Raw genomic sequence first — 24,541 nt, 5'->3', positions numbered from 1 at the left:
GGTCCAAGCAAGGGTGCTTAGGACAGCGGGAGTGTGTGTGTGCACTGAAATCAGCTAGTGTGTGTATTGGTTGTGAAAACTAGTGTCCATTCTTGTGCTTGGGTGTGTGCAGAGGGTAAGACAGCTGAGTGTGTAACAACGTACATATAGCTAGTAGTGATCTTCATTGGCCATGGCCAAGAACCAAGGTTTTCCCTAGTTGAAAGGGTTTCCTTGTAAATCCTGTTTTAAGTACTTATTGTTTGCTTGCTGAATTATCTTATTGATTCTGTTGGGAAGAGAATAACCAATTCAGCCCCCCTCTTGGTTCATCAAAAACAAATTTCCAACGCTTAGGATTAATTACATTAAAAAGAAGGACAAAATGAGCAAAATAGGTGCACTTCGGTCGGCCGAAGCAACTCCCTTGAACCGGTCGACCGAAACAGGCATTTCGGTCAACCAAAATGAAACCTTAACAGCCACTGAAGTCTCTGGACGAACCGGTTGACCGAAGCAGGCATTTCGGTCGACCGAAATGGCTCTGCGTGCTACCCCAGCTACTGGAAATGCTGAAAATCCTGAAGATGAAAAATGTTTTATGGAAAACTTCGCAAATTTGTTTCAAATTTGTTCTAAAAATATCCCAAGTGGTAAACTACATATCATGGTCATGATCCTCAACATTTTATATACAAGGCAACTCCATCAACCATTCAAATATATAGATATATATAATACATTGTTTTTACATTCTTGTTCAAATATCTGACAAATTAGAGTCAAGTTCATAGGTAAATTACAAGGCCAAGGCAGCTAACTTAATTGCACTTCCACAATAAGGCTTTTACAAAAAAATGACCAAATTACAAAAGATAGCAAAAGAAATGAACTCCAAGTCCTCCTCAAACTTGTGAAGGATTATCATCGGCCACCTCCTTTCTATGACCTGAAAATGTTAAATATAAAGGGGTGAGCAATTTGCTCAATAGGTGGTACCAAAGACACACCTCTTGTAACCCCGTGAATCCAAATAATGAATAGGAATAGAGGATAGGGGTCATGCTATGCCGGGAAGGAATACAACATCAATTCTAAATTCAAAGTAAACAATGTCGTGCCATGAAATGCAATGCCATGTATGTCGTTCCCTATTTTCAAAATCCAAATCCATCACTTTTCAAACTGTTAATATAATCTGTCCTTTGGTGACTCCGCAGCGACACAAGAGAAGGATTGGCTATTATCCCTGACCCTTGGTACCCCCGCGGCGTCATTTGGGGCCCAGCTAGCTCAACCACACTAGGGTGATTTCCCTACTTCTCTCTAGGTTATATTAACACCACGGCCCTTTGGTGACTCAGCGGCGACCGGGTTTTCTCAAAACCATTTCATCAAAAATTTTCCCAAAAATCATTTTTTCTTTTATTTCAAATCATTTCCCTTCATGCATACCCAATGAAATGCATACATGTCTCATACTTTCAATGCTATGATAATAAGGGATTTTCATACAACACAATTAAGCATGCTTTACAAGAAATTCTAAGAAAATTACACATGGTTCTTATACATCATTTCTAACAAGTTAACAACATAACAGGCATAGAAAATCAATACTTAGGCATGTTTTTCATACAAATCAACTAATACATATAATTATGGACTTTGTACACCACAATTAAATCATTATAGGGGAAAGTAACACCAATTAACATGTTAACAACAATTAACAAGAAATTAATTCATAAAGGCACAAGAAAAACATGATTTAGAGACCCCTACCTCAAGGAGGATAAAAAACCCCCAAAATGGATAAAAACCGGAATCCCTTGAGTGCACTAAAACTGAAATTGCTTATATGGAAGTGAAGATTTCACCGCGCTCCTTGAATTGCCTCAAACAGCTTCCAAACATTCCAAGTATTGAAATCCCATACAAAAATTTCAATTTTGTCCAATTTTAGGAAGAAGAGAAGAAAAAAAAAATAAAAAAAAAAATAAAAAAAATAAACTTATTGAAATAATGTTATAGTAAATTTGTACTTTCACATCTTGCGGGATGAGAGTTTAAATATCTTTGAAATCACTCCTAAAGAATTTCGTTGGTACATGTATAAAATAGAGCAGGTTTAACTTAACACTAAATTTAATTTGTAATTCACTTTTAGAAAAAGTTTGGATTTTAATTTTGAATTCAAAATCAAAAATAAAAAATTGGGTGGATATTCTTTGAAAGATATCCAAAATTCAACCCTGATTCATTCATATAGGAGTATATTTTATCATTTAAAAAATTATATGGGTTGAATATAAATCCTATCTACAGGATTTAATTTGAATGCAATAAAATATAAAAAGGTTAAGTACAATTTTTTTTTTCTTTTAAAATATAGGTTTTGGGCATAAATAGTTTCTCTTTTTTGAGAATGTATATTTCAGTTTATAAAATTCAAAAATCCTTTGGCAACTTTTTAGTCAAAATTAAAATAATATAAATTTTAAAACCCTAATTTATAAATTCCTTCCTATTATGCCCTTTTCTGAGGGCTCCCGGTCGCCACATCAGTGCCACAACCATTGTTGGTGGCGGCTCCACCACTATAGTCACCGCACCCAGAGCCGCCGCCACCACCCCCACACCCAATACAATAAAAAAAAATGTTCAGCTCCTCCTCTTCTATTTCAATATGGTGCTCACTCTCATCATCAAACCCAACTCTCTCTCTCTTTCCCTCTCTTCATCTCCATTTCTTGCCCCAAAAACCAGTTGCATTTCTATTTATCCAAAAAAAAAAAAAAGGGAGAGAGTGTGAAACTGGGTCTGAACCCAACAGTCCCTCCGGTGATACACGACGTCGGCGAGCAAGGATTCTGATTGGCAGCGATGCAGGACGGAAAGGCGGTGCTCTGATCTTATTGGCGTTCCTCACTGAGCTCCTCCTTATTCGCTGGAAGCTCACTGTAACAGGCACTTTCTCATAGGAAATCTTGACCCGGTTCCTCGTCGTCCTCCGCCGTAGATCGACGTCATGAAGAGACAGTTCCCGTCTGCCTTCATCGTCCTCATCACTGCCGAACTGCTTGCATCGCCGTTTCTTACCACCACCATGCCGTACCCAGAATCGAATGACCATCACCACCAACGATGCCTCCATCAACCCGATCTCACCTCCGACGCCTTCAGAGCACTATGCCGTCGTCACTGCACTGTCGCAGTTCCGAAAGTGCCAGCAACCTCACCGCCGTCGTCTGACTCGCGCCTTACGCGCGTAGATCTAATGCGCTTTTCACACGCTCACGCATCACCTTCTTCTTCAGCAATTCCCAGTCTTCATCTTCACTATGTCGGCAACCACAGGTACATAACCCTTCACCGCCGCAGAATCCACAACCATCATCGACGGTACTACACTGTGTTAGAACAGCGTCTCTGTGATTCGTTACGGCGGTACTTCCTGCGTCGAGCTGGTCGACGAGCTATATGCACTCTCCCCTTTGCCTCTGTGTGTGCGCAGCACATTGATAGTGTTTTCTTATTTTTGTGGCGGGAGTTTGGAAATTGTCTAAAATGGTAATTTGGTATTAAATTCTTTTTACAGGAACCGAGGTATAATTGATAGTATAGGAATTTTATACTACATATTAACTTTTTTGCACTACATTAATAGTGTGAGGGATTTGTTTTTTTTTTTTTTTTTGCACTTAATCCAATATAAAATTAATGAAATAGAGAGTTTGCATAAGTTTGCTGGAGGAATAGTTTTTTAAAAAGTTCCACACTGTCGAAAAGAAAGCCGAAAAAAAGTCCATCCCTAATTTGCAAGTGCATTGATTCACTCACTCACCCACTGAATCAGGTTAGCAGTAAAGGGTTTGAGATTTGATTTGTTGAGGGAAATAAAGTAGCGAAAAATCCATCTAACGGATGATCCATCGGGGTATGGTACTTCCTACGAGAAATAAAGCAACGAAAAATCCTCCATTTCAAAAGGAAGAAAAGTACACCTTTCTCTCGCGATACTCCTATTCCCATACCTTCTAGCTTGCCTTTCTTCCCATCCTTTCATATCATAAAATTAAAATACAGTGCCAGCCAGTGGGAGACATCTGAAAGGCCGCAAGGGTGGGTGGGTAGGACTACAGATTCCAACTTAAAAAACTTCCCACACAAATACAACATTTAACCATTGAATTCTACAACAAGTCATCAAGAATCCCAGTGGAAGAAACACACAGATTGAACAATTAGTAATTTCTATTAATTAATATGGTTTTTTTTTTTTTTTTTTTCCCACATATTTGATAAATTTCAACAATCAAAAAATAAACTGATGATTCGCTTCAAAGGACAGAGAATATCATAAAAGCCTGAAGTAGCACAAGTAAAGAAAGCTTAAAAATGTGATTGATTTAGAAAATGAGTTCCACTTTCAACTGCAACAACCCCCTGCTTGAGAAGCAGACCCATATCTACCTCCTGCTGGCCCTGGGATGCCCCCATATCCAACTTTTATCCCGTCAGACTGCAAAATCTAAAACAAAAAAAACAAAAAAAAAAGGCATAATTTTTAAGCACAAGCACTGCAAATCCTACCTATCACAACCAATCAAAATAGCTTTTCACTAAGTAACTAACAGGACAAAAGTTTCACTTTATGTTGCCAAAATTACTCACATCTCCCATGCAACTAGACTAGTAATCCGAAACTGAACTTTTCGTGTTCAAAAACAGGACAGTTTATGAGACAATGGTTTCACCCATGTCCTCTCTTAGCATTACAGTGGATGCCACTTAACAACTGAAATATTTGTCTCACTAAAACTAGATAAGGAGAAAAGGGTAACCAGAAGTTATGGTTTTAATAGGTGAACCTCAATGTGATTCATCTTAGGCAGTTGCTAATTTATGCTATGATCATACATTCCAAGGCCTCATGAATATATATGTTCAAGACTTCAAGATTGAATTACCACTGAAACACCTTAATCAATTAAACCTTTTTTGGCCCACCTCACATTGAACTATCCAAATACCAGCAGAAAAAGAGAGAAAATAAATCCAAGGCATACCTCGTTTGATACGTCTAAAACTCCATCCTGAATTTTCTTATAGATTGTTGAAGCTGTGTTTATAAATGCCTGCAAAAGCAAAAGAAAAAGGAGAGAGGGGGAAGAGTGTCAGAAAGAAAAAAAGAAATATAATTTTTCTTTTTGATAAGTGGAAAACAAAGAAATATAATAGTAAAGAAGCTTCAGTTGATAACATTTTAAAACATCTGTTAGCAAATTCATCACCTCCTCAACATTCTGAGCAGTTTTTGCAGATGCCTCCATGAATATTAAACCGTGTTCCTTGGCAAACTGCTCTCCTTCCTCTGTGCTTACGGCCCTTCTGTGAGCAAGATCGCACTTGTTGCCAATAAGCATAATAGTCATGTTGGCATTTGCTTGTTGCCTTACATCCTCCAACCAGCTAACAAGGCGATTAAAACTTTCCCTCCTAAGAATTGGAACCATTAAAAATGTACTTTATTACAACCAGAGAGGCAGAGCCAAATCCCAACTACACCAAGCCAGTGAGACCAGCCCAAACAGTCAACCCAATCCATAGTTATCTATATCTTCAATTGAAGTGTGTATATAATTAAAAATTGGCCATGCAATAATAAATGAAAACACACACACACAGCCAGAATATATTAGATAATTCTGCACAGTGGTATGCTAATTCATCCTCTCTCTAGACAAGTAAATAGTTGACGACCAGAATGGCTTCTGTAAATTTGTAAGTCAGTTTGTCATTTCAGTTAAAAAACTCAGCATAATGAAGTGCCTATTATTTGTTCTGACTTGTATCATTATGTGAGTTTTTCTTATGAAATTATTATCTTGTTTTGGCTGTACTTTCCATGAAGAATATATCAGCTATATGGCTCAACATAACTCCCAGCTCATTCATTATTGTTTAAAAATGCTCATTCCCTGTAAACACATTGGCAATTGAGTCTCCTCATAATGCATATTCTTCAAAACGTTTTAAAGATATAATGTTGATAATGTTACTAAGACAGAGACGCATCATAAGACAATGTACTGATACAACCTCTTTTGTGGAAGGCAGTTAGGTCGGACAAATATAAAAATATAGCATAGAAGTCACTGAAAACAAATAATCCAAGAAATATTTTAGAATATTGTGAACAGAAAATGATCAATTTCCTTCTTTCAGTAGCATGACTAATGACAACTAAAGATGCAGAAGAACATACTCACAACTATATATGCAAGACTTTTTCCTAGTTTACATGCATTAAATGAGAAAAAAGAATGACTTCTTTAGTTTATAAAAGAAAATGGCTTCATTAACTGTTAAAGATTCAAATAAGAATAATACCTAGTGATATCATAAACTAACAGTGCACCAGCAGCACCTCTGTAGTAGGACCTCGTAATAGACCTGAATGATTCTTGACCCGCCTGACATAGCAATAAAATAATGAAATATAAATGTGCATGAATGTAATATAAGTCAAGTAAGGAAACAAAAAAAGAATAGAATAAACCAACCGTGTCCCCTATTTGCAGCTTTATTGGTTTGTTATCAATTGTGATCATTCTGGCCCCATATTCAACACCGATGGTTAAGTCGTGCACGGACTGAAACCGTTTGTCAGTGAACTGCAGAAGAATACATGATTTTCCTACCGCTGTGTAACAAAGGATCAAACTCACATGAGTTTCAAAAATTCTTCCATCATTCATTACTTCAACAAAAATATTCATCTCGTAGTTTAATATAAGTGGGAGTCATAATTTGTAAAGATCTAATATGAGATAATGGCCACTAGTCCACTACCATCATGATCATTATTCCTTATAAAGCGAAATTTATACCACTGGAGGACATTTAAGAAGTGAAACTTCACCTAATATTGGGAAAAACAAAATGTTTCACCTTTACCTATTGCCTTCTAAAATTATTCAAGTACAACACATGTCCACTGGAACCCTCCCGAGTAAGAGACTAATGAATTTCCTTGGCCAGGGGCGAAAGTTAGAAAAAAAATTGAATCTTTTGATTGTATATAGTCCAAACTACGTAATACCATGAAGCTATCTTACAAAGTAAAGTTACTTCCTACTCTTTACAAACCTTTTCCTATACCTTGTGAAGTTAAATCTTGGAAAGACAATAGAAGAGGAGTGTAGCTAACCCATTTAGTAGCTTGAGTGGTATCTCCGACCACCCTAAAGGGTCAAGTCCTGATTGGGATATGGGCGATACATATGTAAGATTCATCTCGTACAATGCAACAAAGTTACAAAATGCAACACCCATGCAGCAACTTTAAATAAAGTTATGAAACACATTTATATTGAATATATAACACATGTGCAACATATTACATCATGTTGCAACGTTATAATACCATTAAATCGAGAATTCAACACATTTATGCAGTTGTTTGATTTTCATTTCAAAGTTGTCGCAATCACAATTTAAAGTTGTCGCAATGTACACGGGAGAGGATCCTGGTGTGTACACGACATCTTTAGGTCACAACTTTATGAACATAGCTAAAAGATAAGCAAAACTTAGTATCTTAAATGCTTCCTTTGGGAAACTTATCTTATCCTTTTACCAACCTTCTTTCCTATGTAATAATGGCACAATTTTGTTCTTTGCACACACTATGCAGAAACATAATATATAATATATAGTTATCATTGCAAGAAAAGCAATGAAAAAAGGTTACCAACTTGACTCAGTATGACAAAACTTGCACACAATACAACACACTAATATATTGGGATAACGAAGTACACCATAACATTAAATTTCACTTGTTCAATGTATGAAAAGATCAATACACGCATTATCTATCTTGTGCGAGTATGTCTCCTGAATCATCACAGTTTAGGTATATCAAAGTTGCCACAAAACTCCTTAAGATCCAGAGAAACACACATATACAGTGTGAATACGAATATATAAACTCTAAAATCGGTATTACGCAATAAAATCGGAAGTAAAGGAATTGAGATAAAGATTACAGGTATCTCCTATGATAATGTACTTGAAGAGGTAAGCGTAGGACATGGTCGCTCAGATCTTTGATTTGCTTCGAAATAACTCCGAAATTGAGAAATTCACTGATCAAACTATACAATTGTGCTTTTGAACGAGATCTGATCAGACAGCGATGAATGAATTTGAACAAAATTAAAGGAATATATAAGAAACTATGAGAGAATAAGGATTCTCTATGAGACTTACAGAAGGAAAAGGAGAAGGTAGAGAGGTTTCAGGAAAGCTTTGGAATTTCAAGCGGAGTTAACCGCCTCTCTTCCTTCTTTTATAGAGAGAGAGAATTTTCAGAAACAACTTGGAAGGTACGGCTACGGCCCTTACCCAACTTCGAAGGTACAGTCCATTGCGTTATCTAAAACCGCGTTTCGTGTCGTTGAAGGCATCGTCATGCCAGCCTATCAGTCCAGTGGTCCGAGCCCAATCACAAGCTCAGGAAACTACTCTCTTTCAACAATGATAAATGTAAAATAAAATAATTATTTTTCGGTTTGAGAAATACTATATCTATATCTATATCTATTACTATTATTAAAAGTACAAAATGCGTTTTAGTACATTAAAGTATTTCAGTACATTATTTTTAATTTATATGCTCCATACGTATATTTTCTTTTAGAGTAACACAAATTACCTATTTATTTTTCATTTTTATTTTAAAATTAATATATGGTGATTAGAATAGTTTCAATAAAACTCAAATTTCTTATTTATTATGAGTTTTTTTAATAAAAAAATCTAATTAAATAAAGAAATATATAAAGAAAATAAATAATTTAGTCTTTCTAATTAGACAATGAAATATATAAAAAAAATATAAATAATTTAGTCTATTTAGTCTCCACATATTTTCTAATTTTATAAATAATATTTTAATATATAAATAAATAAAATATCAGTAAATTGTATAAAAAATAGGGCTTGATTTTGATATTGTTTTAGGAGTTTGAAAATACACTTATCAATAATTGAATTCCTATTGTAAAGTTCAACTAAAAATTATATTTTTATCTCTTTTACCTTGTGTCAATTTATGTTAATGGATATTTTAGAATTTAGAATTATTTAACTATTTTGTTAAATATTGATTTTAAATCATATTTTAATCACGAGCAATAGTACATTATTTTTTAATAATAAATTTATATGTTCAGTATGTATGTTTAAAATATTAGAATAACACAAATTACATATTTATTATGAGTTTTGATTTTAAAATTAATATAAGGTGTTAGAAGAATTTATATAAAACTCAAATTACCTATTTAGAAGAGTTTATATAAAACTGAAATTACCTATTTATTATGAATTTTTTTAATAAAAGGAAATCTAATTTAGATAAGGAAATATATAAAGAATATAAATAATTTAGTCTTTCTAATTGGACAAGGAAATATATATAAAAATATAAATAATTTAGTCTATTTAGTCTCCACCTCTTTTCTAATTTTATAAATAATATATAAATAATTTTCTAATATATAAATTAAATAAAATATTAAAAGATTGTAATAAAAAATAGTTTTGATTTTGATATTATTTTAGGAGTTTAAAAATACACCTATCAATAATTGAATTCCTATTATAAATTTTAATAAAAAAAAATTATATCTCTTTATTTTGTGTCAATTTTATATTCATGGATATTTTAGAATTTATAGTTATTTAATTACTTTATTAAATTTTAATTTTAAATTAGATTTTACACACGTGCAACGCACGTACATATTTACTAATATATATATATATATATATATATTTGCCATTTTACATGTAGGGCTCAAAAAGAATTTAAAAAATTATATAGATATTTAGTGTTGACACGGTCAATTTTTGTTGCACATTGATTATAATACTTTTAAGAAGTGAGAGCATTTTATTCATTATTGAGAAAAAGTTTTTGTTGGAATCTATTCAATGTATTCATTGAATACACTTAAAAAAAAAAAAATATTGATCATTTTAAACTCTTTAAAATCACCAAAACGTAACAATCCACTGGAAATTTGTTGTGATGAATATTCATATCAACCATGTCTCATGGTTGGTTATCATTGTAAGATTATTTATTTAATTACGGCCCACATGATTTTGATATTATTTTAGGAGTTTAAAAATACACCTATCAATAATTGAATTCCTATTATAAATTTTAATAAAAAAAAATTATATCTCTTTATTTTGTGTCAATTTTATATTCATGGATATTTTTGAATTTATAGTTATTTAATTACTTTATTAAATTTTAATTTTAAATTAGATTTTACACACGTGCAACGCACGTACATATTTACTAATATATATATATATATATATATATATATATATATATATATATATATTTGCCATTTTACATGTAGGGCTCAAAAAGAATTTAAAAAATTATATAGATATTTAGTGTTGACACGGTCAATTTTTGTTGCATATTGATTATAATACTTTTAAGAAGTGAGAACATTTTATTCATTATTGAGAAAGAGTTTTTGTTGGAATCTATTCAATGTATTCATTGAATACACTTAAAAAAATATATATATTGATCATTTTAAACTCTTTAAAATCACCAAAACGTAACAATCCACTGGAAATTTGTTGTGATGAATATTCATATCAACCATGTCTCATGGTTGGTTATCATTGTAAGATTATTTATTTAATTACGGCCCACATGATTTGGACATGTGACATATTACTTGGTGGCTAAGTAAATAGATATCAATTAATTATTCTTGGTCAATTTATAATTACTTTTTTGGTAATTACTTATGGAGAAGTGTTTTCCTTCTAATTCCTTACTTTAATAGAAAGTAAAATTGTAATACTAAAAGGAAAATTGGTCCTCTCTCTGCCTTTATAAAAGTGCATATGCTCCATCAATTATGTACGATTATTGATACAACACATAAAAAGGTTATTGTGTGTAAAAGGCCAAGAGAGATAAATCAGTTTCCACCTTTGTCTGTTGATCAGAGTTGCAGATTGATTCGTGGTTAAAGGATCTGGACATTGGATTTAATTTCAACAAGGTTTGATATCATGAATAGAGGTACGTATATCTAACTATATTTATTTATGCGTTATAACGATGTGAAATTAATTGAAGTTCTAAGATCTAGGTTTTATGATAATTTGTGATTAAAGTCTAACACAAAATTAATTAGGGTTTTTACATATGGTATCAGAGCCCGTAGTTTTGGAACTCATTATTTTTCCATTATACTTGCATAAATAATATGTTTAAGTTTAAATTAAAATTTTAATTTATTATAGACTAATCTGTTTAATGCAGTTTGTCTCTTGACTATTGTTTCATAAAGTAATCAATATCTCTTACTTAGATTTGTTGACTTATTATAATATGCCTCGATTTCTGAACCTTATTGTTTTGTTGATGGTTATATGAACATAATGAGAATGGTGTGACAAAGCTGCTATGATTTCGTGCATATGATGACAGAAGTTAAAGTTGTATATTTGATATATATATTATATGTATTTGTTGAAAGTTTGAAAAGAGACAAAAACAACTTAAAGTTTGACAAAGGAATCTAGGTGGAGTTAAAGTTTTTTTTTTTAAAAAAAAAAAAAAAAAAACGAAACTTGGTGTTTGTTGATGTTGATGGCTATATATTTATATAAATATATAACTTAAATATATATAAGCATAACGAGACAAAAAACAAGTCAAAAAGAGATTGTTTTTTAGGTTGTATTCTTATTTCGTGCACAATCCCTTTACAGGATGAAAATTTTGATTGTTATTCCGCTGCGCAAATCGAGATTCTCAAAAATAATGATGTCGTTTTTGTTTTGTACATAATTAAATATATGTTTATTAATATACATTACAGTACATGTATCCATGAAATTTTAAGACACTCACTAACAGTTTAATTAATTATTTTGGTAAATTATGTGTGCATAATATGGTGGGTAATTTAATATTAAATTTATCACTAGGTAATTTAATATTCATATTATAAAAAGGTTGGTAGCTACCAAAGTGGCCTAACCATAAAGGTTAATGGATATTAATTTTAGTGGTAGACATAATTGCAATATTTCATGAATAAAGATGCTTATAATTTTTTTATAATATTCATGAATATTGGGTTTATTCAATTATTAAAAATAATTCCTCAAAGGGAATTAATTTTCAAGTGATTAAATAAATATTAAGGGGTTGTATGTAATTTTTAATTGGGTAGCTATAGGATATCCAAATGTAACTTGTCTATTTAATTAATTAGTGCATCACCAATGAAAATATATATATCAATAAATACATCTAAGCATCATTTTTTTTTTGTATTTTATGGTTACTACCCAAAGGGGTACCATAGTTGTATAATGTATTTATTTATTTTTATATGTGTTGTTATCTCAAAATATTAATGTTATGAGCAATTACCTTATTATGATTATTTTATTGCAGTATCTTTTCCTGTTTCTGTGAATTCGCATGCTTCATCTGTTCCAATTCTCAATGGGGCTAACTTCTCAGAGTGGAATGAGCAAGTTCAGTTCAATTTAGGAGTATTAGATCTTGATTTAACATTTCAAATTGAGAAACCTATTGCTATTACTGGTGAAAGCAATGAGGAAGAAAAGTCTCTCAATAAAGTTTGGGAGAAATCAAACAGATTGAGTATTATGTTTATGCGAATGACTATTGCAAATAATATCAAAACAACTCTTCCCCAAACTGACAATGCTAAGGAATATTTGAAAAATATTGAAGAATGTTTCCGTACTGCAGATAAGTCTCTTGTAGGGAAATTAATGGCTGACCTCACTACTATGCGTTTTGATGGTACTCGTAGTATGCATGAGCATGTTCTTGACATGACTAATCTTGTTGCGAAATTGAAAACTTTAGGGATGAATGTGGATGAGACTTTTCTCGTTCAATTTATTATCAATTCCTTACCTACTCAGTATGGGCCATTTCAAATTCACTATAACACTATTAAGGATAAGTGGAATGTGAATGAATTAGCCAGTATGTTAGTTCAGGAGGAAGGAAGGCTTAAGCAACAAGATAATCATAATGTTCGTCTCATGACTCAAAAAGTTAGAAAGAAATTTGGGAAAAGGCCTGGAAAAGGCATTAAGCGAGCAACACCCCAAATAAATGATTCTGATCAAGCTACTCAAAAGAAGGAACGCAAGAATGATAAGTGTCATTTTTGTAACAAATCTGGACACTTTCAGAAAGATTGCATGAAACGTAAAGAATGGTTCGAAAAGAAGGGTAAGCCTTTGACTTTTGTATGTTTTGAATCAAACTTAATTGAAGTTCCTTCTAATACTTGGTGGGTTGATTCAGGCTCTAATGTTCATATTTCCAATACGATACAGGGATTCCTTTCAACCCAAACCACAAATCCAAATGATGATTTCTTGTTCATAGGGAATTGGGAGAAAATTCCAGTTGAAGCCATTGGGACATTTCGTTTAGTTTTAGATAGTGGATTTCATTTAGATTTGTTTAAAACTCTTTATGTTCCTTCAATTTCCCGTAATTTGATTTCTTTGTCCAAACTTGATGTTGATGGTTTTTCATTTAAATTTGGTAATGGATGTTTCAGTTTGTTCAAAAAATCCCAATTTGTAGGTTCTGGTATTCTTGTTGATGGTTTATACAAGATAAAGCTTGATAATTTATTTTCTGAAACCTTTTTGACCTTGCATCATAATGTTGGAACCAAATGTAGCTCAATTAATGAAAATTCATCTTTCTTGTGGCATAAAAGATTGGGTCATATATCCAGTGAAAGGTTAAAAAGATTTGTAAAAGATGGAATTCTTTGGAATCTAGATTTTACTCATTTTATTGTGTCTGTGGATTGTATTAAAGGTAAACAAACCAAACGCACAAAGAAAGGAGCCACAAGGAGTATAGAGTTTCTTGAAATTATTCATACAGACATTTGTGGAATTTTTAATGTTCCATCTTTTGATGGAGAAAAATATTTTATCACCTTTATAGATGATTTTTCACGTTATGGATATATCTATTTGTTGCATGATAAATCTCAAGCAGTGAATGCTCTTGAAGTATACTTAAATGAGGTTGAAAGGCAACTAGATAAAAAAGTAAAAATAGTAAGGTCAGATAGAGGTAGTGAATATTATGGCAAGTATGATGAAATGGGTCAATGCCCTAGACCGTTTGCTAAACTCCTTGAAAAGCATGGCATTTGTGCTCAATATACTATGCCAGGCACGCCACAGCAGAATGGTGTAACTGAAAGGCGTAATCGTACTCTTATGGAAATGGTTAGGAGTATGTTAAGTAATTCCTCGTTACCCATATCATTGTGGATGTATGCTCTTAGAACTGCTATGTATGTATTAAACAGGGTTCCTAGTAAGGTAGTTCCAAAAACTCCATTTGAACTGTGGACAGGAAGGAAACCTAGTTTAAGGCACCTACATGTTTGGGGTTGCCCAGTGGAAGCTAGAATTTATAATCCACATGAAAAGAAATTGAATTTTAGAACAGTTAGTGGGTACTTTATTGGTTACCCAGAAAAATCCAAAGGGTATAGGTTTTACTGTTCTACACATAGTACAAGAATTGTTGAAACCGGTAATGCCAAATTCATTGAGGATGGTGAAATCAGTGGGAGTAATAAAAATGAGAATGTGATCATTCAAGAAGTTAGGGTACAAATCCCTTTACCCACAACTTCTAAAGAAATAATTGTTTCTCCAGTTGTTGAACTGCATAACAACGAAGAACAATTAAATGATCAACAATTCCATAATGAAACTATCACCAATGAAGTTATAGAAGAACCACAAGGAATAACATTAAGACGGTCTCAAAGAGAAAAGAGACTTGCTATTCCAGATGATTATGTGGTAGATCTACATGAATCTGATTTTGATATAAGGATATGTAAGGATTCGGTTACATATTCACAAGCCATTAATAGTAATAATTCTATTAATTGGATTAATGCCATGAATGAGGAGTTGAAGTCAATGGAACAAAATAAAGTTTGGGAACTCGTTGAATTGCCTGAAAGATTTAAACAAGTCGGGTGTAAATGGGTCTTTAAGACCAAACGCGACTCTAATTGCAATATTGAATGATATAAAGCCAGACTTGTAGCCAAGGGCTTCACTCAAATTGGAGGCATTAATTATAAAGAAACATTCTCTCCTGTATCTAAGAAGGATTCCTTTAGAATTATCATGGCGTTTGTATCTCACTATGATTTAGAGTTACATCAAATGGATGCGAAAACAGCTTTTCTAAATGGGAATTTAGAGGAAGAAGTCTATATGGATCAACCTGAAGGCTTCAGATTAGAGGGTAAAGAACGCATAGTCTGTAAACTTAAGAAGTCAATATATGGACTTAAACAAGCTTCCCGACAATGGTATATTAAGTTTAATGATACTATTACTTCTATTGGTTTTAAAGAAAATACAGTTGATCGGTGTATATACCAGAAGATTAGTGGGAGCAAGTTTATATTTCTGATTCTATATGTTGATGATATTTTGCTTGCTAGTAGTGATCTTGGTTTATTGCATGAAACTAAAAATTATCTCTCTAAGAATTTTGAGATGAAAGATATGGGTGAGGCATCCTACGTGATAGGAATAGAAATATTCTGTGATAGGTCACGTGGATTGTTAGGATTGTCTCAGAAAACATATATTGAGAGAATTCTAGAGAGATTTGGTATGGAACATTGTTCAGCTAGTATTGTTCTAATACAGAAAGGGGATAAATTTAGTTTGATGCAATGCCTAAAGAATAAATTAAAACATAAAGAAATGCAAAATATTCCTTATGCATCTATTGTGGGAAGTTTGATATATGCACATGTTTGCACTCGTCCAGATATTGGTTTTGCAGTTGGAATGCTAAGCAGATACCAAAGCAATCCAGGAATGCATCACTTGAAAGCTGCAAAGAAAGTTATGAGATACTTATAAGGAACAAAGAATTATATGCTCACATTTAGAAAGACTGGTGAGTTAGAGGTTATTGGTTACTCAGACTCAGATTTTGCTGGATGTGTGGATAGTAAAAGATCCACTTTTGGTTATTTGTTCCTTTTAGCTGGAGGGGCAATATCATGGAAAAGCGCAAAACAGTCTATTATTGCTTCATCAACTATGAAGGCTGAATTTGTAGCATGCTTTGAGGCTACAAATCATGGTTTGTGGTTGCGGAACTTTATTTTGGGATTTGGTGTTATGGATTCAATTTCTAGAGCACTGAAAATTTATTGTGATAACACTGCAGCTGTCCTCTTTACTAAAAACGATAAGTATTCCAATAGCGTTAAGCATATGGAGCTGAAATATCTTACCGTTAGAGAAGAAGTTTAGAAACAATGAGTGTCTTTTGAAAATATAAGCACACAACTTATGGTTGCAGATCCATTGACAAAAAGATTACCACTCAAGACATTCATAGGGCATATTGAAAGAATGGGTCTTGAATGTAATCAAAGTTAATTATTATTTTTGTTGTGGATTGCTTAACAATGCTTATATATATTTGACATTTTGAGCTCATTAAAATATGTTTCTGATATTTCCTGTTAATTTGTGTATGTACATGTATGTATTACTTTAAATGATGAAAACAGGAATAGTCTTAGAAAAAACATTATTGTAAGACCTTTATTGATGCTTCTCACTTGTAGACTATGTTAAATGGGTTACTAGTGTTGTGGTACATAGAAGGGACTATGTTAAATTGGTAGTTTGTTTACCATAGTATTTATGATGACCATATTAATATCTTAATTTAATTTATGGTGCACACTAATGACTATTTTACTAAACCACTACAAAAGTTATCATATGTGCCAAGTGGGAGAATGTAAGATTATTTATTTAATTGTGGCCCACATGATTTGGACATGTGACATATTAGTTGGTGGCTAAGTAAATAGATATCAATTAATTATTCTTGGTCAATTTATAATTACTTTTTTGGTAATTATTTATGGAGAAGTGTTTTCCTTTTAATTCCTTACTTTGATGGAAAGTAAAATTGTAATACTAAAAGGAAAACTGGTCCTCTCTCTGCCTTTATAAAAGTGCATATGCTCCATCAATTATGTACGATTATTGATACAACACATAAAAGGTTATTGTGTGCAAAAGGCCAAGAGAGAGAAACCAGTTTCCACCTTTGTCTGTTGATCAGAGTTGCAGATTGATTCGTGGTTAAAGGATCTGGACATTGGATTTAATTGCAACAAGGTTTGATATCATGAATAGAGGTATGTATATCTAACTATATTTATTTATGCGTTATAAGGATGTGAAATTAATTGAAATTCTAAGATCTAGGGTTTTATGATAATTTGTGATTAAAGTCTAACACAAAATTAATTAGGGTTTTTAAATAATCATATATGGGATTCATCAATTTTTGTATTATTAATTTATCAAATTTTGTATTATTACTTTGTAAGAAAACTTTCGGAACTCAAATTGAACTCAATGATGAATGCCCTACCAAATCCTTAACAAGGACAAGCATAAGGGAATAGGGATGATAAATTACATTATTGTCATGAAATTGGTAATGCAAGATAAGATTTGAAATTTGAATTAATGACAACTACTCTTATCAGGACAATAGATCACAGTGTGTTAAAAATATTTCTGGTTGGTGTTATTCTCAATGTTGTATATTCATCTCACCTTTACTAGTGTGTATATATATTACAATGTTTTACATGAAAATATAAAGGAGTATGGTCTTAATTTATTTTATTGGCTAGTTTCCATAATCTGAATATGTTAATCCATCTACGGGGACTTTATATATAGGCACAGATTTTTTTATTTACAAAATTATCTATAATTTTTGTAAAAATCTTTAAAATGCTCCCATCCAATTTTTTTTGATAATATCTGACTATATTATTGTTGTTCAGGCCGCCCCTCTCATACAATTCTCTACGTCGCCCTTCTTATACAATTCTTTAGGTTTGTCACTACTTTTGTCACTGCTTATACACAGTGAACAAATGAAACAAGGGTTGAATGGTTTGCAAAAAATCATTATTCCTTTCAGATTTTCTCTGACATTATTGTTAATCCATATAAAAAGCAATACCATTAAAGAAAATAAAAAAGAAGGAAATAACACAAACTCAGAAGGCCATTTAATAAATTTTTAATTGGGTAAAAATCAACTGTTTTGTAACGACTCGAACTCATGGGTCCAAACCGTTAACCGGGTCCTTACCCGAACATGAGGTCACCTAAGTCGTTCCCGTCATTTCTAATGTCATAAGATCACTTTTAAGGTCATCATTGGACTTCACAGCGGCTTAAAACAAATTTCCAACACTTAGGATTAATTATATTGAAGAGAAGGACAAAATAAGAAAAGCAGGTGCACTTCGGTCGGCCGAAGCAACTCCCATGAACCGGTCGACCGAAACAGGTATTTTGGTCGACCGAAATGAAACCTTAATAGCCACTGAAGTCTTTGGACGAACCAGTCGACCGAAACAGGCATTTCGGTCGACCAAAATGGCTCTGCGTGCTACCCCAGCTACTGGAAATGCTGAAAATCCTGAAAATGAAAAATGGTCTATGGAAAACTTCGCAAATTTGTTTCAAACTTGTTCTACAAACTTCCCAAGTGGTAAACTACATATCATGGTCATGATCCTCAACATCTTATATACAAGGCAACTCCATCAACCATTCAAATATATATATATATATATATATATATATATATATATATATATATATATATATATATAATACATTGTTTTTACATTCTTGTTCAAATATCCAACAAAATAGAGTCAAGTTCATAGGTAAATTACAAGGCCAAGGCAGCTAACTTAATTGCACTTCCACAATAAGGCATTTACAAAAGAATGACCTAATTACAAAAGATAGCAAAAGAAATGAACTCCAAGTCCTCCTCAAACTCGTGAAGGATTATCATTGGCCACCTCCTTTCCATGAACTGAAAAATGTTAAATATAAAGGGGTGAGCAATTTGCTCAGTAGGTGGTGCCTAAGACACACTTCTTGTAACTCCGTGAATCCAAATAATGAATAGGAATAGAGGATAAGGGTCATGCTATGCCGGGAAGGAATATAACATCAATTCTAAATTCAAAGTAAATAATGTCGTGCCATGAAATGCAATGCCATGTATGTCGTTCCTTATTTTCAAAATCCAAATCCATCACTTTTCAAACTGTTAATATAACTCGTCTTTTGGTGATTCCGCAGCGACACGAGAGAATGATTGGTTACTGTCCCTGACCCTTAGTACCCACACGGCGTCATTTGGGGCCCAGCTAGCTCAACCACGCTAGGGTAATTTTCCTACTTCCCTCTAGGTTATATTAACACCACGGCCCTTTGGTAACTCCGCGGCGACCGAGTTTTCTCAAAATCATTTCATCAAAATTCTTCCCAAAAATCATTTTTTCTTTTATTTCAAATCATTTCCCTTCATTCAAACCCAATGAAATGCATACATGTCTCATACTTTCAATGCTATGATAATAAGGGATTTTAATACAACACAATTAAGCATGCTTTATAAGAAATTCTAAGAAAATTACACATGTTCCCATACATCATTTCTAACAAGTTAACAACACAATAGGCATAGAAAATCAACACTTAGGCATGTTTTTCATACAAATCAACTAATACATATAATCATGAACTTTGTACACCACAATTAAATCATTATAGGGGAAAGTAACACCAATTAACATGTTAACAACAATTAGCAATAAATTAATTCACAAAGGCACAAGAAAAATATGAATTAGAGACTCCTACCTCAAGGAGGATGAAAAACCCTCAAAATGGGTCTCAAAACCGGAATCCCTAAAGTGCACTAAAACTAAATTGCTTATATGGAAGTGAAGATCTCGCCGTGCTCCTCGAATTGCTGCAAACGGCTTCCAAAAATTCCAAGTATCGAGGAAGAAATCAAAACTTGAAGTTTTGATGCAAAAAGAAAAAGAAAATGAAGTGAAAATGAGAGAGGGAGAGAACCTGCGGGAAAGGAGAGAGAATGAGATCATATTGTGGTCTCTTGGGCACCCAAATAGGTTAGTGGTGGGTCCCACCACTTTCCAAATTCTTTTCCTTTTTAACTTTATTTTAAATTCTTATTTTGCACCACACAAATAAATATGTACACAACCATATAAAATACCACATAAAACACATAAGATAAAATACATGAGATGCAATTGAACCTAACTAAAATCCCCGTACACAACAATACTGGTAGCGGGTCTCACACGGGTCCGTCCGGTCCAAAATTTGGAAAAATGCAAAAATAACCAACCTTGCATTTCCAAGAGCCTTGAACTCAATAGAATGCTCCAAACAACTCACCGACACACCCGGTACGCCCCACGGTGTCCGGTACGCAAAACGTGAAAGGACAAAAATGCCCTTGCATCAACAAAATTCCAGGGAAAAAAGAAAAATGGAGAAAATTGGAAACATTACAATCTCCCCAACTTAAAGGATTTCATCCTCGAAATCAAGCCATACCTGGGGAAGAAAACAACGTTGGATACTTGGAGCGAACCTCTTGCTCAAGTTCTCAAGTAGCCTCCTCAACTCCGTGGTGCCTCTAAAACTCCGTGGTGCCTCCAAAGAACTTTCACTAGCGGTATCGTCTTATCCCTTAACACCTTCTGTCGTGTGTCAAGGATCTGAACTGGTCTCTCTTCATAGGAAACATCTTCAATAATGTCCACATCAACCCAATTCAAAATGTAAGATGGGTCCGGCTTATATTTCCGTAGCATCGATACATGAAAAATATTATGGACTTTGTCCAACTGGGGTGGCAATACAAGTCTGTAGGCAACTTCTCCAATGCGGTCCAAAATCTCAAACTGGAGACCTACGCGGTCTGCCATGCAAAGCCTCAAATGGAGTTATCTCAATGCTCGCCTGATAACTGTTGTTGTAGGCAAACTCAATAAGCTGTAGATGATCTTCCCATTCGCTTCGACTAGCCATTCGTCTGTGAATGGAATACCGTACTAAGGTGCAATGATGAACTAAACGCTGCTTGAAGTCCTTCCCAGAACTTCGAAGTGAACTTGGCATCCCTATTTGAAACAATGGTTACTAGAACTCTATGCAACCTTATAATTTCCTTCACATATAGCACACCAAGTGCCTCTGCGTCATCTGTTGCCTTAATAGGCAAAAAGTGAGCCGTCTTGATCAGTTTATCAATAATGACCCATACGACTTCATTACCCCTCCGGGACTTAGGATGACCTGTCACAAATCCATAGCAATCTGCTCCTATTTCCATTGCGCTACAGACAATAGTTGCAATAAACTTATTAGTCTCTGATGCTCGGCCTTCACTTATTGATAGGTAAGGCATCTAGCTATAAACTGTGTAACGTCCTTCTTCATTCCATTCCACTAATACTGGCGTCTCAAATTGTGATACATTTTAGTACCACCTGGATGAACCGCAAAACGGGAAGTGTGAAACTCCCGTAGAACGTCCTCACGATAAACTGTGGGAACAACCAACAAACCCCTGAACCATAGACCTCTATTTGCATGCAAGGTCCAATCCTTCACGGTCTCACCACTCAAGATAAAAGTGTGAATGGCATCCAAATCGGGATTCTGTCTCTATGACTGAATCACTCGTATACAAAGAATAGGCTGAGCCACAAGACTGAACAAGAATGGGCCAAAGTTCCACGAGATTTTCGGCTTAAGGCATCAGCTACCACATTTGCCTTACCCGGATGATACTGCAAGTCAAAATTATAATCTTCCAAGAACTCAACCCATCGCCTCTGTCTGTTGTTCAAGTCCTTTTGGGAGAAAAGGTACTTGAGACTCTTGTGATCCGAGAACACCTCGAATCTTTCGCCATACAAATAGTGTCTTCAACTCTTCACGGCAAAAATAACGACTGCCAACTCCAAATCATGAGTAGGGTAGTTGCACTCATGAGTTTTCAGCTGCCGAGACCTATAAGCCATTACTTTACTACCCTGCATCAGGACACAACCCAAACCGTCACGCGAAGCATCACAATAAATTATGTAACCCAAGCCACGCTCAGGTATCACCAACACTGGAGCCGTAGTCAACCTTATCTTCAACTCTTTAAAGGATGACTCACATGCTTCATTCTATGTAAACTTGATCCCCTTCCGGGTCAAGCGAGTCATAGGCGTTGCAAAACGGAAAAATCTTTCATAAATCTCCGTTAGTAACCCGCTAGGCCAAGAAAACTCTAGATCTCAAAAACATTCTTGGGTTGCTCCCAAGTCAAAACCATTTCTATCTTCGATGGATCCACTGTCACTCCACCTTCCGAGACAACATGCCCCAAAAATTTTACCTCTTGTAGCTAAAACTCACACTTTTTATATTTGGCATACAATCGGTGTTCCGGCAAAATCTGCAATACAATGCTCAAATGGATCTCGTACTCCTCATAAGTCTGTGAATACACAAAAATGTCATCCACGAAAATTACCATAAATTGGTCTAAGTAATCGTAAAAGACGTGATTCATCAAGTCTATGAATGCCGGTGGCGCATTCGTCAAGCCAAAAAGGCATAACCAGGAACTCTGTCCATACCGTGTACGGAACACTGTCTTCGAGATATCCTCATCCCTGACCCGTAATTGATAGTAGCCCGACCTCAAGTCAATCTTCGAGAAACAGCTGGCTCCTCTCAACTGATCAAATAAATCGTCTATCCTTGGTAAAGGATATTTATTCTTGATGGTGGCATGATTCAACTTCCGGTAATCAATGCACACCCTCAAAGATCCATCTTTCTTCTTAGCATACAAGACCGATACGCCCCACGGTGACACGCTCGGTCGGATGAAACCTTTCATCCTCAAATCATCAAGCTGCTTCTTCAATTCTTCCAATTCAAATGGTGCCATACGATACGGTGCAATAGAAATAGGTGCAGTACCGAGCGTAAAATCAATAATGAACTCCACTTCTCGGTGCGGAGGCAACTCTGGTAAGTCTTCCGGAAAAACATCCAAGAAATCACAAACAACTGCTGGGTAAACTGCTCCTGCAACATCATCTTCTTCAGCTAAAATACTAGTAAAGAAGTAATCACTACGACTTCTTCCACAAATTCCATAAAACGATGAAGTGCAAAATCACTTCGATCTCCCACGAAAAAGAAACAATCCCCTTCGGGAGTGCAAACCGTGACTCTTCCTCTAAAGCAATCGATCATACCACGAAACGAAACTAACCAATCCATCCCGAGAATGACATCAAAGACGGTCATCTCAAGGAGGATGAGATCAAACACCAAAGTCTACCCGGCTATCACGATGGAACAATCTCTCACAATTCGGCTCAAGGACACTGAAACCCCAACTGGCGTATCAATACTCAACGCCCGATCCATGAAACTGATATCTAACCCCGATGCAAATGCAAATGATGATGCAATGAAGAAGTGAGACGCACTAGAGTCAACGAGAACACAAGCCCAAGAACCAAACACAAGAAGATACCTCGGAGAACTGATGGACTAGAAGATGCATCTGTCAGTGCAAGTGCAAAGACACGTCTCTGCAGTGCCTGTGCCTGAGAACTGCCAACCTGAACACCTGACTGCTGCATTGACGTAGCAGGAGTATCCCTCTTAATTGGTTGTAATCCCTGTGAAGACATGGCAGGTTGTGGTGGTGGCGAGGGTCTGAAACCTGACTGAGCTGTAGCCAACTGCGACAGCCTCTGCTGTGACCCTCTGCCACTATCGGTGCTTGCTTCCCTATTCGGATAGTCTCGAATCAATTAGCCTTGCTGGCCACACCCATAACAAGCTCTCGGAGCTGAAGAAACTGAAGACGATCTCATAGGACAATTGGACTTGTAATGTCCGGGCTGCTGACATTGAAAACAAACAACTTCACTCTTATCAGACCCAATTGGCATAGGAGTGGTAGGAGCGGATCGTGCAGACTGTTGCCCTTAAAACTGAGACGAACCACCCATGTTCCTCTTCTATGACTGTCCCTCTGAAGATGGTCCTGAATTTCTCTTCTGTCTCCACTGTTATTTTCCTACATTCCTATCTTTTGCTTCAGCCTCTAACATCAATGCCCTTTCCACTGCCTCTGCATAAACCTTGATGTACTGTGCCGTTATCAACGGCCTCATTTTGTAATCGAGACCGGAAACAAACTTTCGAGTCTTGTCAACTTCATTGCTCACCATCTCTGAGGCAAAACGAAAGAGTGAGGTGAACTTGTTCTCGTACTCTGTCACTGACATATTTCTTTGAATAAGGCCATTAAACTACTCCCTTAGCTCCCATCTCTTGGTAACTGGAAAATACTTTTCATAAGACAACTTTTTAAACTTCTCCCAACTCATCTCTTCCACTTTATGCTGGTTGGTGACTGACTTCCACTAAAGCTTGGCATTTTTAGAAAACT

The 24,541-nt window shown here is 34.7% G+C and overlaps 1 protein-coding gene across 3 annotated transcripts; it reads right to left on the bottom strand.

Moving 5' to 3' along the window:
• Positions 1 to 813: 813 nt before the first annotated feature.
• On the bottom strand, positions 814 to 8,346 carry LOC132307527 (ras-related protein RABB1c-like). Of its 3 annotated transcripts, none has more exons than XM_059805322.1 (6): positions 8,037 to 8,346; positions 6,549 to 6,688; positions 6,376 to 6,458; positions 5,277 to 5,481; positions 5,052 to 5,120; positions 814 to 928 (listed from the first exon to the last, which is right to left on the bottom strand). In XM_059805322.1, exons 1-6 carry the CDS (start codon positions 8,080 to 8,082, stop codon positions 827 to 829), a joined length of 645 nt encoding a protein of 214 aa, XP_059661305.1. In that variant the 5' UTR covers positions 8,083 to 8,346; the 3' UTR covers positions 814 to 826. The 3 variants fall into 3 exon arrangements, with proteins under 3 accessions (XP_059661305.1, XP_059661304.1, XP_059661306.1); XM_059805321.1 differs by lacking the exon at positions 814 to 928 and adding an exon at positions 4,115 to 4,513; XM_059805323.1 differs by lacking the exon at positions 814 to 928 and adding an exon at positions 4,115 to 4,504.
• Positions 8,347 to 24,541: the final 16,195 nt, after the last annotated feature.

Source organism: Cornus florida, unplaced genomic scaffold, assembly GCF_030987335.1.
Source record: "Cornus florida cultivar Cherokee Brave unplaced genomic scaffold, ASM3098733v1 CherokeeBrave_3.0.0_Hap2_Chr05, whole genome shotgun sequence".
NCBI lineage: Eukaryota > Viridiplantae > Streptophyta > Magnoliopsida > Cornales > Cornaceae > Cornus > Cornus florida.
This window is presented reverse-complemented; position numbering and strand designations above follow the sequence as displayed.

Coding starts and splice junctions, on each gene's coding strand:
- LOC132307527 (XM_059805322.1), bottom strand. CDS start 8,082: ATGTCCTACGCTTACCTCTTCAAGTACATTATCATAGGAGATACCT. Junction 6,459..6,548: donor AGCTGCAAATAGGGGACACG/GTTGGTTTATTC, acceptor TTGCTATGTCAG/GCGGGTCAAGAATCATTCAG. Junction 929..5,051: donor TTTTAGACGTATCAAACGAG/GTATGCCTTGGA, acceptor TAACATTTTCAG/GTCATAGAAAGGAGGTGGCC.